Here is a 17798-nt window from a genome sequence, read left to right as displayed (position 1 = left end):
TAACAGGAGGGAGAGTGGCCGTGTAAATCTAACAGGAGGGAGAGTGGTCGTGTAAATCTAGCAGGAGGGAGAGTGGTCGTGTAAATCTAACAGGAGGGAGAGTGGCCGTGTAAATCTAACAGGAGGGAGAGTGGCCGTGTAAATCTAACAGGAGGGAGAGTGGCCATGTAAATCTAACAGGAGGGAGAGTGGCCGTGTAAATCTAACAGGAGGGAGAGTGGCCGTGTAAATCTAACAGGAGGGAGAGTGGCCGTGTAAAATCCTAAATTAGGGAGATCGGATATACACAATGTATAACGTTGCTCTAAAACGCTCACCTCATCAGCCCGTGCCCGTTCTATCTTGGCTCTGAAGTCGTTTATGGACTGATGGAGGCCACGGTGGCTTCCGAGCTGAGACTCTACACTGGGCAGGTCTGAACCCCATTCTGCAGCATTGATCTGTTTCTGATTGTCCTCTATCCAGGCAAGCAGACTCTGCAGGTAGCGCAGGGTAGCATCCTCCATTTTTGAGCTTACAGAGGTTTGAACAGTCGATATGACGACATGAGGAGCCCCTGCCTTGATGCGTAGGTTGTATTCTGTCCGTATTGCCACCAAACGCTCATGGAGATGGTAAACCCTAGGGAACAGATATCACAGGTAAGACCATAGCGAAAGAGTCAAAATGAGCAATCTATAGGGTAACAGGGAACCAGCCACTGTGAGCAATCTATAGGGTAACCGGGAACCAGTCATTGTGAGCAATCTATAGGGTAACCAGGAACCAATCATTGTGAGCAATCTTTAGGGTAACAGGGAACCAGTCATTGTGAGCAGTCTATAGGGTAACAGGAACCAGTCATAGTGAGCAATCTATAGGGTAACCGTGAACCAGTCATTGTGAGCAGTCTATAGGGTAACAGGGAACCAGTCATTGTGAGCAGTCTATAGGGTAACAGGGAACCAGTCATTGTGAGCAATCGACAGGGCAACAGGGAACAAGCCATCGTGAGCAATCTATAGGGTAACAGGGAACCAAACATAGTGAGCAATTTATAGGGTAACAGGAACCAGTCATGTTTAGCAATCTATAGGGTAACAGGAACCAGTCATGTTTAGCTATCTATAGGGTAACAGGAACCAGTCATGTTTAGCAATCTATAGGGTAACAGGAACCAGTCATGTTTAGCTATCTATAGGGTAACAGGAACCAGTCATGTTTAGCAATCTATAGGGTAACAGGAACCAGACTTATTTAGCAATCTACAGGGTAACAAGGAACCAGTCTTATTTAGCAATCTATAGGGTAACAGGGAACCAAACTGTCAGGATATTTATATCGGCAGACATTTTGTGCTATGATAGAAATTAAAAGTGTATATTGCCCGAGTCACCTTGAACAGAGCAGACTCCATTTTAGATTTCAAGCTAACAAAGAGACACATAATTGCCTTTCTGTACCTAAACACTAACCACATAGCCTGAGCTAAGGAATGCTTTGTATAAACAAACCAAGTGATAAGAAATGAGACAGAGGGATGGATGCTCTGCCTAGATGTTAATGGAATAGAAATAATTCTAAACCCAGACATTAGTGACAGAGAAGATTAGTAATTCATTTTACTTTCTATATTTTACAAGGTCCCATTGTAAGTAAAAGTTGAAATTAAGTTTAAACTGTCAGTTTTAGAAATTACGACAGAAATTGCAGACACAAAGTTCAAATAAACTTTTGAACTGACAAGTAACCTTAAAATTATGGCAGCAATATAGATAAGCCAAATTACGTCAGAATACCCACCAGGAAAAGTTAACTCTTTCCTGGATAGGTATGTTTAGTGGGACGAGACTGCCCTCTATAGACCAAATTCTTAAATTGCTATCTGGAAGGTAACCACACCTCCAGTTTTCTATTGGTCTATCACCTAGTGACGAACAGAGAATTTTTCCCTTTAAAAAGTTAAGACAAAGGGAAGAGAGGGGCTAAGTCAAAGAGTCGGGGGAAGTGAGCAGTGGAGGCGATCGTAAGAAGTCAGGATCGCAGGCTAAGAAAGAAAAGCAGAGTCAGAGTGAGAAATTCAAACAAGTTCCTGAGACTACCTATTCATATGATGAGAATATCTACCTAACTGGTAATTATACTGGTTTCATTTAATTAATCTAAATTAATTAAAATTTTCTAATAGCATGATATATGACTGGATAAATCACGATCAGATTTCAATATTTAGAAATCTTAGTTACTAAAGAATATATAGTTATAGCATCCCATTCTGCAGGTGGGAAAATAATAATGATATATTAATGTGGTTACAATCACATGTTAGCATATCGTGTTATTTATCCAGGTGTATTGATTTGCTCTAAAATAAGATAAAATATCTGTTTAGGCAAATTAAAATTCTGCTTATAGAACATGGTAGATTACTCTTATTGGATGGTTCCAGGAAATGACTAATGAGCTGGTTTAGGTGTTATTTTATTTAAAATTACATGAGAATAGGTCTTAATTACCTAGGAGGTCTAGCCAGCATTGAAAGGGTTATTCTAACTGTTAGCTAAAGTTTTATGGCCTTACGCTGCAAGCTGTGTGAAAGAAAGCTTTTCTGTGTGTGTAAGTTTCACTTTCGTTCTCTGTGAAGTACCGTCATAAATCTTGTCTTGACAGCTAATGTTGTAGATTCTATACTGTGTCAGCCATTGGAATGTATTGCCATTGTATGCATACTGATGTTATACTAAATATTCATTGATTATTGTCACGCATGTTACTTATTATTATTATTATTATTTAATTTGTCACAATAAATTGTATCTATTTTTATAACAAATTGTGATTTTTATTTGTATGGAATACATTTCACTTACACGAAAACGATCCTTGGGATCTGAGAATTGAAATAGTGGGCAATTCTCAACGGTTTACAATTATTATCCCATAAATATCCCCACAAAACATAGTGAGCAATCTATAGGGCAACAGGGAACAAGCCATCGTGAGCAATCTATAGAGTAACCGGAACCAGTCATAGTGAGCAATCTATAGGGTAACCGGGAAACCGTCATTGTGAGCAATCTATAGGGTAATCAGGAACCAGTCATAGTGAGCAATCTATAGGGTAATCAGGAACCAGTCATAGTGAGCAATCTGTAGGGTAACAGGAACCAGTCATAGTGAGCAATCTATAGGGTAATCGGGAACCAGTCATTGTGAGCAATTTGTAGGGTAACAGGAACCAGTCATAGTGAGCAATCTATAGGGTAATCGGGAACCAGTCATTGTGAGCAATCTAAAGGGTAATCAGGAACCAGTCATTGTAAGCAATCTGTAGGGTAACAGGAACCAGTCATAGTGAGCAATCTACAGGGTAATCAGGAACCAGTCATTGTAAGCAATATGTAGGGTAACAGGAACCAGTCATAGTGAGCAATTTATAGGGTAACAGGAACCAGTCATAGTGAGCAATCTGTAGGGTAATCGGGAACCAGTCATTGTGAGCAATCTATAGGGTAATCGGGAACCAGTCATTGTGAGCAATTTATAGGGTAATCGGGAACCAGTCATTGTGAGCAATTTATAGGGTAATCGGGAACCAGTCATTGTGAGCAATTTATAGGGTAACCGGAACCAGTCATAGTGAGCAATCTATAGGGTAATCAGGAACCAGTCATAGTGAGCAATCTGTAGGGTAACAGGAACCAGTCATAGTGAGCAATCTATAGGGTAATCAGGAACCAGTCATAGTGAGCAATCTGTAGGGTAACAGGAACCAGTCATAGTGAGCAATCTGTAGGGTAATCGGGAACCAGTCATTGTGAGCAATCTATAGGGTAATCGGGAACCAGTCATTGGTAGCAATCTAAAGGGTAATCAGGAACCAGTCATTGTAAGAAATCTGTAGGGTAACAGGAACCAGTCATAGTGAGCAATCTACAGGGTAATCAGGAACCAGTCATTGTAAGCAATATGTAGGGTAACAGGAACCAGTCATAGTGAGCAATTTATAGGGTAACAGGAACCAGTCATAGTGAGCAATCTATAGGGTAATCGGGAACCAGTCATTGTGAGCAATTTATAGGGTAATCGGGAACCAGTCATTGTGAGCAATTTATAGGGTAATCGGGAACCAGTCATTGTGAGCAATTTATAGGGTAACCGGAACCAGTCATAGTGAGCAATCTATAGGGTAATCGGGAACCAGTCATTGTGAGCAATTTATAGGGTAATCGGGAACCAGTCACTGTGAGCAATTTATAGGGTAATCAGGAACCAGTCATAGTGAGCAATCTGTAGGGTAATCGGGAACCAGTCATTGTGAGCAATTTATAGGGTAACCGGAACCAGTCATTGTGAGCAATTTATAGGGTAATCGGGGACCAGTCATTGTGAGCAATTTATAGGGAAACACTGAACCAAACAGTGAGCAATCTGTAGGGTTTACTTACTAAACAACAAGTCACTAACCTGCCAAACAGATCATTGCAAAGTCAGAATAAAATCTGCAATCCTGCTATTTGAGCCTAAATTGTGCTACTATTACAGTCACAGTTTAGTGAACAGAGCGCTTGGTTTCCAATTAGATTCAGTGAGAATGTAAGGTGTCAGAAATATGAAGCACTGATATAATTCTGCCCAAATTGTTCCCACAGGTTACTAGAACGTTACCTTCGGTACATTTGCTCTGCCTGAGGGTGTCGCCCATCTTTAAGAGCCTGCACATCATTAAACAGCACACGAATCATGGCGTCTGCTTTGTCCAGATCCTGCTCGATCTCCCCAGTTCGCTGTGGTTGCTTTCCAGCGGCCATCAAGCGGATATCCTACAAGGAGAACCTGATGTTAGCAATAAACAAACCGGTCCAGGCCAGCCTTGGAATAGCCAGCGTCCCTGCGATAAATTAACTATAGCCAGTTTAGTGGAACCCACGGCTGGCTGTATATTTAATTGGAAGATTTGAATTGTTACTGCATTGCACAGCAAGGAGCGTATTCACTAATAGCTGAATTGGAGCTATTCATCTCCGCTTTCAGTACAATTAACTGATTAGTGAATAAACCCTAAATACATTTATCAGAGAAATGAGAGAGCTGCAATGTTCACTGATAATTTTAGGAACAATTGTGGTTTTTAGGCCCATTAGGCCTGTGTAGAGCTGAATGCAGTGAGGTCAATATAATTCTGTTGGGTAAAGGTTCTGTGCAGTAAGAAATCTGTCTAACAGGCAGCGTGTTGAGAAACAGATACTGCAGTACTAGTGAGAATATGATTGTGCCATGCACAGTGTGTGATATTAGTGCATGCACACTCACCGTTTGAAGTAAGGTATCGGCTTGGCTCAGTTGCTCCTCACACAGAGCGGACTCCATCTGCAACTTACTGACAATACGTTGCAGCCGCTCCAACCTATACAGAGAGAATGAAAGAGCAGTGAGTGTCTGGCAGTGCAGCTGATATACTCCGCTAACGAGCTGCTTACTGTTAATTAACTTTATTCTTTAAATCTCCCATGAAGAGACCTTGAAACATGTATTATGTGTGTGTATAGATTGGGCTGCATGATATATAACATGTAAAAAATGTCTCATTACACTTCCAATGAAATATCCGGTCTATAGTCTGGCTGCATTTCACAATGGCATCCAGCACCCCCATCAAACTCAAGGCAAAGAGAATTGCAGGCAACACTTGCCAAAGATTCATGGAGTTTATTCATTGCAAGTTCTACACCAAAACTGCCAAACTGGAAACATTTCCCACTTCAGATCGTTTGGAAAGAAATCTGCAATTCTCTCTTATTTCCTAATGTAATGAAAAATACCAGTCGTTATTGCTCTGCATTATATATCTTTCCATTTTCGAGAAAGTTCTCCCTTTCCACATCGTCCCACATAACATTTCATGTATCACAGCATGAATACAAGAATATAAACCCTCCGAACAGCGCAGGAAGCCAGAAAAAGGCAGTAATTGTCTGCACCCATGTGCAATGCTCTGCAGGCTCCGCCCCCTTTGACAAAGCGCTTACCTATCCTGTGCGTTTCCCCTGGCCACGCATTGTGCCGATCGCTCTGACAGGCACTGCAAGCCAGCAGATGTGTAAATGTCAGGGTTTCCCCTGCCCGCCCTGTCCCATCTAACAGTCAGCTCTGACAGTCTGTATCCAATTACTGGACTGTATGACTCACCCAAAACTCTCCCAAACTGGCAGAACAACTTCCTCCTCTTCGCAAAGTTACATTAACCCTCACATAGGGGGAATTGAGTGAAACGATTACTGCAATTCACCCAGAATAATGCAGATCTTAAACTGCTTTCCCTAAACTGTGAAGCGAGAATTCCTCAGCATGGGTAATAGGATGGGGGACCTCACTAGGTGACGGCAATTGATTATCTCCTCAATCACTGCATGTGACTCACGGGAAACGCTTAACCACTGCTACAGCTCTGATGGTTTAGAAGAGACGGGGCACCCCCTCCCTCTGTCTCCAAAGCAAACACTGGTTGCTGCCCAAACAGCGGGCACAAAACCCCCATTTCTTAAAGCTAAAACACTAGAGATTTTACTCAGCAAATAAGCTAGATTCATAGTGTATGCTGCCATTACAACTCATTCTGATGCAAATGTGCATTCGTTTCCTATGATTGAAAGGCAAAATTCAGCATTCACGGATGAGGGGAGTCCTTTTTTTTATTAATATGCACTTTATCATCATGAGCTGACAAGAGGAATCATGGAAAAAGCAGGGAAACTTTTTTTTCTGGAATTCCATGAAATAATCCATACGTCTGATTCGTGTGCTACTTATTTTGCGTTCAGATTTTCGCTCATTTTCCAGTTTATTTTACCATTGATCACAATCACAAAATATGACAAATGAGTAAACTTATTTTAAAATAAATCAAATTCGCAATTTGAAGGATTTATTTTTTATTTTTTAAATACATTACTACAAAAGGGAGAGCTCTGAAAGCTGTTAACGGTCTCAAAAATTCCCCCCAATCAGACCGTAGCGGAAATTTTGTTGGAAAGAAAAGACGCACTTTTGCAGCTGTTTTTTATACCCTGAAAGCGACAAGTTTGGCAACAAAAATAAAGGAAATTGAAGAGAAAAATCACAAAAGAGGTGCAGTAACAAATCTCCAAAAATAGAAAAAAAGTGCCAGAAAAAAAGTCACGAAAAGCAAACATCACACCATCTATCTATCTCCAACGTCCATCACACCATCTAATTATCTCCAACGTCCATCACACCATCTAATTATCTCCAACGTCCATCACACCATCTATCTATCTCCAACGTCCATCACACCATCTATCTATCTCCAACGTCCATCACACCATCTATCTATCTCCAACGTCCATCACACCATCTATCTCCAACGTCCATCACACCATCTATCTATCTCCAACGTCCATCACACCATCTATCTATCTCCAACGTCCATCACACCATCTATCTCCAACGTCCATCACACCATCTATCTCCAACGTCCATCACACCATCTATCTATCTCCAACGTCCATCACACCATCTATCTCCAACGTCCATCACACCATCTATCTCCAACGTCCATCACACCATCTATCTCCAACGTCCATCACACCATCTATCTCCAACGTCCATCACACCATCTATCTCCAACGTCCATCACACCATCTATCTCCAACGTCCATCACACCATCTATCTCCAACGTCCATCACACCATCTATCTCCAACGTCCATCACACCATCTATCTCCAACGTCCATCACACCATCTATCTCCAACGTCCATCACACCATCTATCTCCAACGTCCATCACACCATCTATCTATCTCCAACGTCCATCACACCATCTATCTCCAACGTCCATCACACCATCTATCTATCTCCAACGTCCATCACACCATCTATCTATCTCCAACGTCCATCACACCATCTATCTCCAACGTCCATCACACCATCTATCTCCAACGTCCATCACACCATCTATCTCCAACGTCCATCACACCATCTATCTCCAACGTCCATCACACCATCTATCTCCAACGTCCATCACACCATCTATCTCCAACGTCCATCACACCATCTATCTCCAACGTCCATCACACCATCTATCTCCAACGTCCATCACACCATCTATCTCCAACGTCCATCACACCATCTATCTATCTATCTATCTATCTATCTCCAACGTCCATCACACCATCTATCCATCTATCTATCTATCTCCAACGTCCATCACACCATCTATCTATCTATCTACATACAACGTCCATCACACCATCTATCTACATACAACGTCCATCACACCATCTATCTACATACAACGTCCATCACACCATCTATCTACATACAACGTCCATCACACCATCTATCTACATACAACGTCCATCACACCATCTATCTACATACAACGTCCATCACACCATCTATCTACATACAACGTCCATCACACCATCTATCTACATACAACGTCCATCACACCATCTATCTACATACAACGTCCATCACACCATCTATCTACATACAACGTCCATCACACCGTCTATCTACATACAACGTCCATCACACCATCTATCTACATACAACATCCATCACACCATCTATCTACATACAACGTCCATCACACCATCTATCTACATACAACGTCCATCACACCATCTATCTACATACAACGTCCATCACACCATCTATCTACATACAACGTCCATCACACCATCTATCTACATACAACGTCCATCACACCGTCTATCTACATACAACGTCCATCACGCCGTCTATCTACATACAACGTCCATCACGCCGTCTATCTACATACAACGTCCATCACACCGTCTATCTACATACAACGTCCATCACACCATCTATCTACATACAACGTCCATCACACCATCTATCTACATACAACGTCCATCACACCATCTATCTACATACAACGTCCATCACACCGTCTATCTACATACAACATCCATCACACCATCTATCTACATACAACGTCCATCACACCATCTATCTACATACAACGTCCATCACACCATCTATCTACATACAACGTCCATCACACCATCTATCTACATACAACGTCCATCACACCATCTATCTACAACGTCCATCACACCATCTATCTACAACGTCCATCACACCATCTATCTCCAACGTCCATCACACCATCTATCTCCAACGTCCATCACACCATCTATCTATCTCCAACGTCCATCACACCATCTATCTATCTCCAACGTCCATCACACCATCTATCTATCTCCAACGTCCATCACACCATCTATCTATCTCCAACGTCCATCACACCATCTATCTCCAACGTCCATCACACCATCTATCTCCAACGTCCATCACACCATCTATCTCCAACGTCCATCACACCATCTATCTCCAACGTCCATCACACCATCTATCTCCAACGTCCATCACACCATCTATCTCCAACGTCCATCACACCATCTATCTCCAACGTCCATCACACCATCTATCTCCAACGTCCATCACACCATCTATCTCCAACGTCCATCACACCATCTATCTATCTATCTATCTCCAACGTCCATCACACCATCTATCCATCTATCTATCTATCTCCAACGTCCATCACACCATCTATCTATCTATCTATCTACATACAACGTCCATCACACCATCTATCTACATACAACGTCCATCACACCATCTATCTACATACAACGTCCATCACACCATCTATCTACATACAACGTCCATCACACCATCTATCTACATACAACGTCCATCACACCATCTATCTACATACAACGTCCATCACACCATCTATCTACATACAACGTCCATCACACCATCTATCTACATACAACGTCCATCACACCATCTATCTACATACAACGTCCATCACACCATCTATCTACATACAACGTCCATCACACCGTCTATCTACATACAACGTCCATCACACCATCTATCTACATACAACATCCATCACACCATCTATCTACATACAACGTCCATCACACCATCTATCTACATACAACGTCCATCACACCATCTATCTACATACAACGTCCATCACACCATCTATCTACATACAACGTCCATCACACCATCTATCTACATACAACGTCCATCACACCGTCTATCTACATACAACGTCCATCACGCCGTCTATCTACATACAACGTCCATCACGCCGTCTATCTACATACAACGTCCATCACACCATCTATCTACATACAACGTCCATCACACCATCTATCTACATACAACGTCCATCACACCATCTATCTACATACAACGTCCATCACACCATCTATCTACATACAACGTCCATCACACCGTCTATCTACATACAACATCCATCACACCATCTATCTACATACAACGTCCATCACACCATCTATCTACATACAACGTCCATCACACCATCTATCTACATACAACGTCCATCACACCATCTATCTACATACAACGTCCATCACACCATCTATCTACAACGTCCATCACACCATCTATCTACAACGTCCATCACACCATCTATCTACAACGTCCATCACACCATCTATCTACAACGTCCATCACACCATCTATATACAACGTCCATCACACCATCTATATACAACGTCCATCACACTATCTATATACAACGTCCATCACACTATCTATATATAACGTCCATCACACTATCTATATATAACGTCCAACACTCATATATATATATATATATATATATATATATATAACGTCCATCACAATATCTATATATAATGTCCATCACACTATCTATATAATGTCCACAGAGTATTAAAATGGCAGCGCCCATCACACAGAGTATTAAAATGGCAGCGCCCATAACAGAGTATTAAAATGGCAGCGCCAATAACACAGATTGTTAAAATGGCAGCGCCCATAACACAGATTGTTAAAATGGCAGCGCCCATCACACAGAGTATTAAAATGGCAGCGCCCATCACACAGAGTATTAAAATGGCAGCGCCCATCACACAGAGTATTAAAATGGCAGCGCCCATCACACAGAGTATTAAAATGGCAGCGCCCATCACACAGAGTATTAAAATGGCAGCGCCCATCACACAGAGTATTAAAATGGCAGCGCCCATAACACAAAGTATTAAAAACAGTTTAATCAGAAGGATTATGCAGATTTTACAAACCAACACACACCATTAATTGGAAGAATACACTATAAACATGAGACAGCGCCACTTTAATTGTCCTTATAGTCAGTAACTGTGACTTTGAGATAACATATTAAAGAAAAAGGGATTTGGGCGCACACCCTGAGCATGCATTTCTCAGCAGTGGTGCTGCCATAGAGACCAACATTTATACAATATACAAATTAAGTAATAGTGCATACAGAAAAATACAGTTTGAAATTTTAAAAGGCTACTGAAAATGGGGATTCCTATATTTGTTCAAACTGTATTTTTATGTGTGTGCTGTTCCTTACTCTGTATAAAGACTTTAAGAGTATGGTAGGTTCTAACTAGAACAAGCACCCCATTACTACCATTCCATTACCCCATTATTTGCCTTTCTCAGATACCCCCCATGACTTACCCTTATCAGAGACCCCATAACCCACCTCTCCATTACCCTATGACTTTCCTTTCTCAGACTTCCCATAACCCACCTCTCAGACAACCTATCACCCACCTCTCCAGTTCGAGCCTCAGAAGCTTCTCTCTCTCCAGGATGGACACATGCAGTTTGCCCCACTCCTTCTCCACATCCAATGGGTGGTAGCCAGGTGGCATCTTTAGTTGACCTGACTTGACTGCACCCTGACAGAATGAGACAGAAACATTATAGATGTTGGTACAAATATCAAGAAAGTGAACAAGACCTCTGAAACCCAATCAGGAAAGTGGGCAAAGAGAATTAACATGAAAGACACCAAGTAGACAGGGCAGAGAGACAGGCCTGGACGATTAGCTACATGGGTAAAGGGTGTCAGAGAGACAAGCCATCAATATTAGCAAGACAGAGATACATGTACAGAGTGTCCGCGAGGCAGACATAGATGGTTACAGAGTGCTATTGAGAGAGAGAGAGGGAGTACATAGTGTCAGTGAGACACAGAGACGTGCACACAGAGTTTGTGATCAGTGAGATACACATTTAATAAAAACATATTTAGTCACGGTTTCCCATTTGTAAAAAGAGAGCAAATAAGAGAGCAATGGGACACTTACCTCCAAGGTCTGGTACTGCTGCTTGGTCTGATTTTTATCAGCCTCCTTACTGGGGAGCTCAGTCTCTTTAAACTTCAGAAACTGCCGCCACAGGATCTGGCAAAGAAAAGGAGTTATAAGCAGGAATGGTAATACATGGCTAATACTTAGACTGTGTAAAAGTTTATTTCAGATGATAACTTTGAATCAAATGCCATTTAATCCACACCAGACTAACGGATTGCCTGGGATTCACCTGTTGTTATTCACTGAATTGATTTGTCTGGTTGTGGATTAAAAGGCATTTCAATTCCACAACTGTAAGGAGAAGACTATCGGTATTTGGGGAAAGGCGCAGACTATCGGTATTTGGGGAAAGGCGCAGACTATCGGTATTTGGGGAAAGGCGCAGACTATCGGTATTTGGGGAAAGGCGCAGACTATCGGTATTTGGGGAAAGGCGCAGACTATCGGTATTTGGGGAAAGGCGCAGACTATCGGTATATGGGGAAAGGCGCAGACTATCGGTATTTGGGGAAAGGCGCAGACTATCGGTATTTGGGGAAAGGCGCAGACTATCGGTATTTGGGGAAAGGCGCAGACTATCGGTATTTGGGGAAAGGCGCAGACTATCGGTATTTGGGGAAAGGCGCAGACTATCGGTATTTGGGGAAAGGCGCAGACTATCGGTATTTGGGGAAAGGCGCAGACTATCGGTATTTGGGGAAAGGCGCAGACTATCGGTATTTGGGGAAAGGCGCAGACTATCGGTATTTGGGGAAAGGGGACTCGTATTCTTGTGTACAACAAGAAGATCAAATTGGTCTAATCAAGATCATCTTATCACATGATGATCATGGGAACCAACATTCATATCTAACCACAAGTCTCCTGACATCAGCCTCCGACCAGTGACACACCCCATCGGCTGCACAATAATCCCCGGAGTACCACTCTCACCAACACCCGATCTACAGCACAGTAACCCCCAGAGTGCCACTCTCACCAACACCCGATCTACAGCACAGTAACCCCCAGAGTGCCACTCTCACCAACACCCCATCTACAGCACAGTAACCCCCAGAGTGCCACTCTCACCAACACCCCATCTACAGCACAGTAACCCCCAGAGTGCCACTCTCACCAACACCCCATCTACAGCACAGTAACCCCCAGAGTGCCACTCTCACCAACACCCCATATACAGCACAGTAACCCCCAGAGTGCCACTCTCACCAACACCCCATATACAGCACAGTAACCCCCAGAGTGCCACTCTCACCAGCACCCCATCTTCAGCACAGTAACCCCCAGAGTGCCACTCTCACCAACACCCCATCTTCAGCACAGTAACCCCCAGAGTGCCACTCTCACCAACACCCCATCTACAGCACAGTAACCCCCAGAGTGCCACTCTCACCAACACCCCATCTACATCACAGTAACCCCCAGAGTGCCACTCTCACCAACACCCCATCTACAGCACAGTAACCCCCAGAGTGCCACTCTCACCAACATCCCATCTACAGCACAGTAACCCCCAGAGTGCCACTCTCACCAACACCCCATCTACAGCACAGTAACCCCCAGAGTGCCACTCTCACCAACACCCCATATACAGCACAGTAACCCCCAGAGTGCCACTCTCACCAGCACCCCATCTTCAGCACAGTAACCCCCAGAGTGCCACTCTCACCAACACCCCATCTTCAGCACAGTAACCCCCAGAGTGCCACTCTCACCAACACCCCATCTACAGCACAGTAACCCCCAGAGTGCCACTCTCACCAACACCCCATCTACATCACAGTAACCCCCAGAGTGCCACTCTCACCAACACCCCATCTACAGCACAGTAACCCCCAGAGTGCCACTCTCACCAACATCCCATCTACAGCACAGTAACCCCCAGAGTGCCACTCTCACCAACACCCCATCTACAGCACAGTAACCCCCAGAGTGCCACTCTCACCAACACCCCATATACAACACAGTAACCCCCAGAGTGCCACTCTCACCAACACCCCATCTTCAGCACAGTAACCCCCAGAGTGCCACTCTCACCAACACCCCATCTACAACACAGTAACCCCCAGAGTGCCACTCTCACCAACACCCCATCTACAGCACAGTAACCCCCAAAGTACCACTCTCACCAACACCCCATCTTCAGCACAGTAACCCCCAGAGTGCCACTCTCATCAACACCCCATCTTCAGCACAGTAACCCCCAGAGTGCCACTCTCATCAACACCCCATCTACAGCACAGTAACCCCCAGAGTGCCACTCTCACCAACACCCATTCTGTATGGGGTAACCCCCGGGGAGAGCCTGTATCACACCTATTCTGTGAGTTCCCAATGGAAAGTGGACTAATGTGATGTAAACGTTACTGGGGAAAGGTTTCACTTGATAATTAAGGAGATGGTCTGCCACCACCACTGCCTGGCAAGATTTACAGATTAATCTGTGTAGGCAAACTGACTGTCTGGGTTTAACACTGGCCAGACAGAGAATTTATGTTATTACCTCAATCTCCTCATAGCTGGCTGGGAATCTCCTCTCCTCGAAGATGATGGTGTAATGGTGGATCCACTGGAGGAGCACTGTCACCCTCTCATAGTACTCATGCCACCACAACTCCAACTCCTGCCCAAAAAAAGCAGCTCATTAACAGGCTGGACTAACTGGAACAAATTAGGCAGTGACTTATGGGAATTTTTGCCACTGTCATCCCTCAACCCATGGGACCCAGGGCCACCGTCATCCCTCAACCCATGGGACCCAGGGCCACCGTCATCCCTCAACCCATGGGACCCAGGGCCACCGTCATCCCTCAACCCATGGGACCCAGGGCCACCGTCATCCCTCAACCCATGGGACCCAGGGCCACCGTCATCCCTCAACCCATGGGACCCAGTGCCACCATCATCCCTGAACCCATGGGACTGAGTGTCATCATTATCCCATAACCCATAAGGCATAAGAGTGCTACCATTATGCTTCAACCCATGCTGACATCAACCCTCAAACAATGGGACCGAGTGCTGACATCAACCCTCAACCCATGTGTTACCATCACGCCTCAACACATGAAAACCAGTACCAATGTCACCCTTTAATCATAAAAGCAATTACTTCATACAGCTTCAATCCAAAGCTGCTGGTCTACTCACGTTTGCCCTCACACCATCCTGTACATCAGGAACTCTGGGCATGGCATCATACAAAGAGGACACGTATGTGATAATCGATTTCTCATCAGGTTGTGGCACATCAACATCTAAAACAGGGAATCAGAATATCAATACCTAAACCTGTCTGTGACGGATTCCTGTAACATTACCCGAGGCTATAACTTTACACACCGTCTGTGACTGCTTCCTGTAATGTTACCAGAGGCTATAACTTTACACACCGTCTGTGACGGCTTCCTGTAATGTTACCCGAGGCTATAACTTTACACACCGTCTGTGACTGCTTCCTGTAATGTTACCCGAGGCTATAACTTTACACACCGTCTGTGACGGCTTCCTGTAATGTTACCCGAGGCTATAACTTTACACACCGTCTGTGACGGCTTCCTGTAATGTTACCCGAGGCTATAACTTTACACACCGTCTGTGACGGCTTCCTGTAATGTTACCCGAGGCTATAACTTTACACACCGTCTGTGACGGCTTCCTGTAATGTTACCCGAGGCTATAACTTTACACACCGTCTGTGACGGCTTCCTGTAATGTTACCCGAGGCTATAACTTTACACACCGTCTGTGACGGCTTCCTGTAATGTTACCCGAGGCTATAACTTTACACACCGTCTGTGACGGCTTCCTGTAAGGTTACCTGAGGCTATAACTTTACACACCGTCTGTGACGGCTTCCTGTAATGTTACCCGAGGCTATAACTTTACACACCGTCTGTGACGGCTTCCTGTAATGTTACCCGAGGCTATAACTTTACACACTGTCTGTGACTGCTTCCTGTAATGTTACCCGAGGCTATAACTTTACACACCGTCTGTGACGGCTTCCTGTAAAGTTACCGAGGCTATAACTTTACACACTGTCTGTGACTGCTTCCTGTAATGTTACCAGAGGCTATAACTTTACACACCGTCTGTGACGGCTTCCTGTAATGTTACCCGAGACTATAACTTTACACACTGTCTGTGACTGCTTCCTGTAATGTAAACCCGAGACTATAACTTTACACACTGTCTGTGACTGCTTCCTGTAATGTTACCAGAGGCTATAACTTTACACACCGTCTGTGACGGCTTCCTGTAATGTTACCAGAGGCTATAACTTTACACACCGTCTGTGACGGCTTCCTGTAATGTTACCCGAGGCTATAACTTTACACACTGTCTGTGACGGCTTCCTGTAATGTTACCAGAGGCTATAACTTTACACACCGTCTGTGACGGCTTCCTGTAATGTTACCCGAGACTATAACTTTACACACTGTCTGTGACTGCTTCCTGTAATGTAAACCCGAGACTATAACTTTACACACTGTCTGTGACTGCTTCCTGTAATGTTACCAGAGGCTATAACTTTACACACCGTCTGTGACGGCTTCCTGTAATGTTACCAGAGGCTATAACTTTACACACCGTCTGTGACGGCTTCCTGTAATGTTACCCGAGGCTATAACTTTACACACTGTCTGTGACGGCTTCCTGTAATGTTACCAGAGGCTATAACTTTACACACCGTCTGTGACGGCTTCCTGTAATGTTACCAGAGGCTATAACTTTACACACGGCCAGTAACTGCTTCCTGTAAAGTTACCGAGGCTATAACTTTACACACTGTCTGTGGCTGCTTCCTGTAATGTTACCAGAGACTATAACTTTACACACCGTCTGTGACAGCCTCCTGTAAGGTTACCTTAGGCTATAACTTTACACACGGCCTGTAACTGCTTCCTGTAAAGTTACCGAGGCTATAACTTTACACACTGTCTGTGACTGCTTCCTGTAATGTTACCCGAGGCTATAACTTTACACACTGTCTGTGACGGCTTCCTGTAATGTTACCAGAGGCTATAACTTTACACACTGTCTGTGACAGCCTCCTGTAAGGTTACCTTAGGCTATAACTTTACACACGGCCTGTAACTGCTTCCTGTAAAGTTACCGAGGCTATAACTTTACACACTGTCTGTGACTGCTTCCTGTAATGTTACCCGAGGCTATAACTTTACACACTGTCTGTGACTGCTTCCTGTAATGTTACCAGAGGCTATAACTTTACACACTGTCTGTGACAGCCTCCTGTAAGGTTACCTTAGGCTATAACTTTACACACGGCCAGTAACTGCTTCCTGTAAGGTTACCGAGGCTATAACTTTACACATTGTCTGTGACTGCTTCCTGTAAAGTGAAGCCGCATCACAGGAATAGGTTTGAAAGCTGGAACGCTGGGCCATATTGAGACTCACCCTCTGGGTCCAGAAGTCTAGTGACGCCAAGCTCCTTCTCAGCTACGTTGAAAGCTTGATCCAGATTCTCCAGGTTGCTCTGGCGGTATACTCTGTTCATATCAATCAGCATGGGTCTGAAAAGAGGTGGAGAACAGAGTGACAAGATTAGAGGAAAAAAAAAATTAATGGAATTTAGGCAAGTGACGAGATTAGAGGAGAA

General features: G+C 43.9%; 1 protein-coding gene across 5 annotated transcripts in view; it reads right to left on the bottom strand.

Moving 5' to 3' along the window:
• The window catches only part of PLEC (plectin), a 556052-nt gene that overhangs the window by 49213 nt on the left and 489041 nt on the right, over positions 1–17798 (bottom strand). For 4 of the 5 annotated variants that reach the window (XM_063450942.1, XM_063450944.1, XM_063450943.1 and 1 more), the window contains 8 exons: positions 17597–17712; positions 15324–15430; positions 14677–14796; positions 12168–12263; positions 11629–11756; positions 5293–5386; positions 4648–4802; positions 318–621 (listed from right to left, as the gene is read on the bottom strand). In XM_063450942.1, coding sequence (XP_063307012.1) covers positions 318–621; positions 4648–4802; positions 5293–5386; positions 11629–11756; positions 12168–12263; positions 14677–14796; positions 15324–15430; positions 17597–17712 — 1120 coding nt within the window. The remainder of the gene's footprint in view (positions 1–317; positions 622–4647; positions 4803–5292; positions 5387–11628; positions 11757–12167; positions 12264–14676; positions 14797–15323; positions 15431–17596; positions 17713–17798) is intronic. The other variant, XM_063450946.1, reaches the window with a different exon arrangement.

The sequence above is a fragment of the Pelobates fuscus genome, chromosome 4 (genome assembly GCF_036172605.1).
Source record: "Pelobates fuscus isolate aPelFus1 chromosome 4, aPelFus1.pri, whole genome shotgun sequence".
Lineage (NCBI taxonomy): Eukaryota > Metazoa > Chordata > Amphibia > Anura > Pelobatidae > Pelobates > Pelobates fuscus.
The sequence above is the reverse complement of the archived record's forward strand: the minus strand, read 5'-3'. Positions and strand labels throughout refer to the sequence as shown.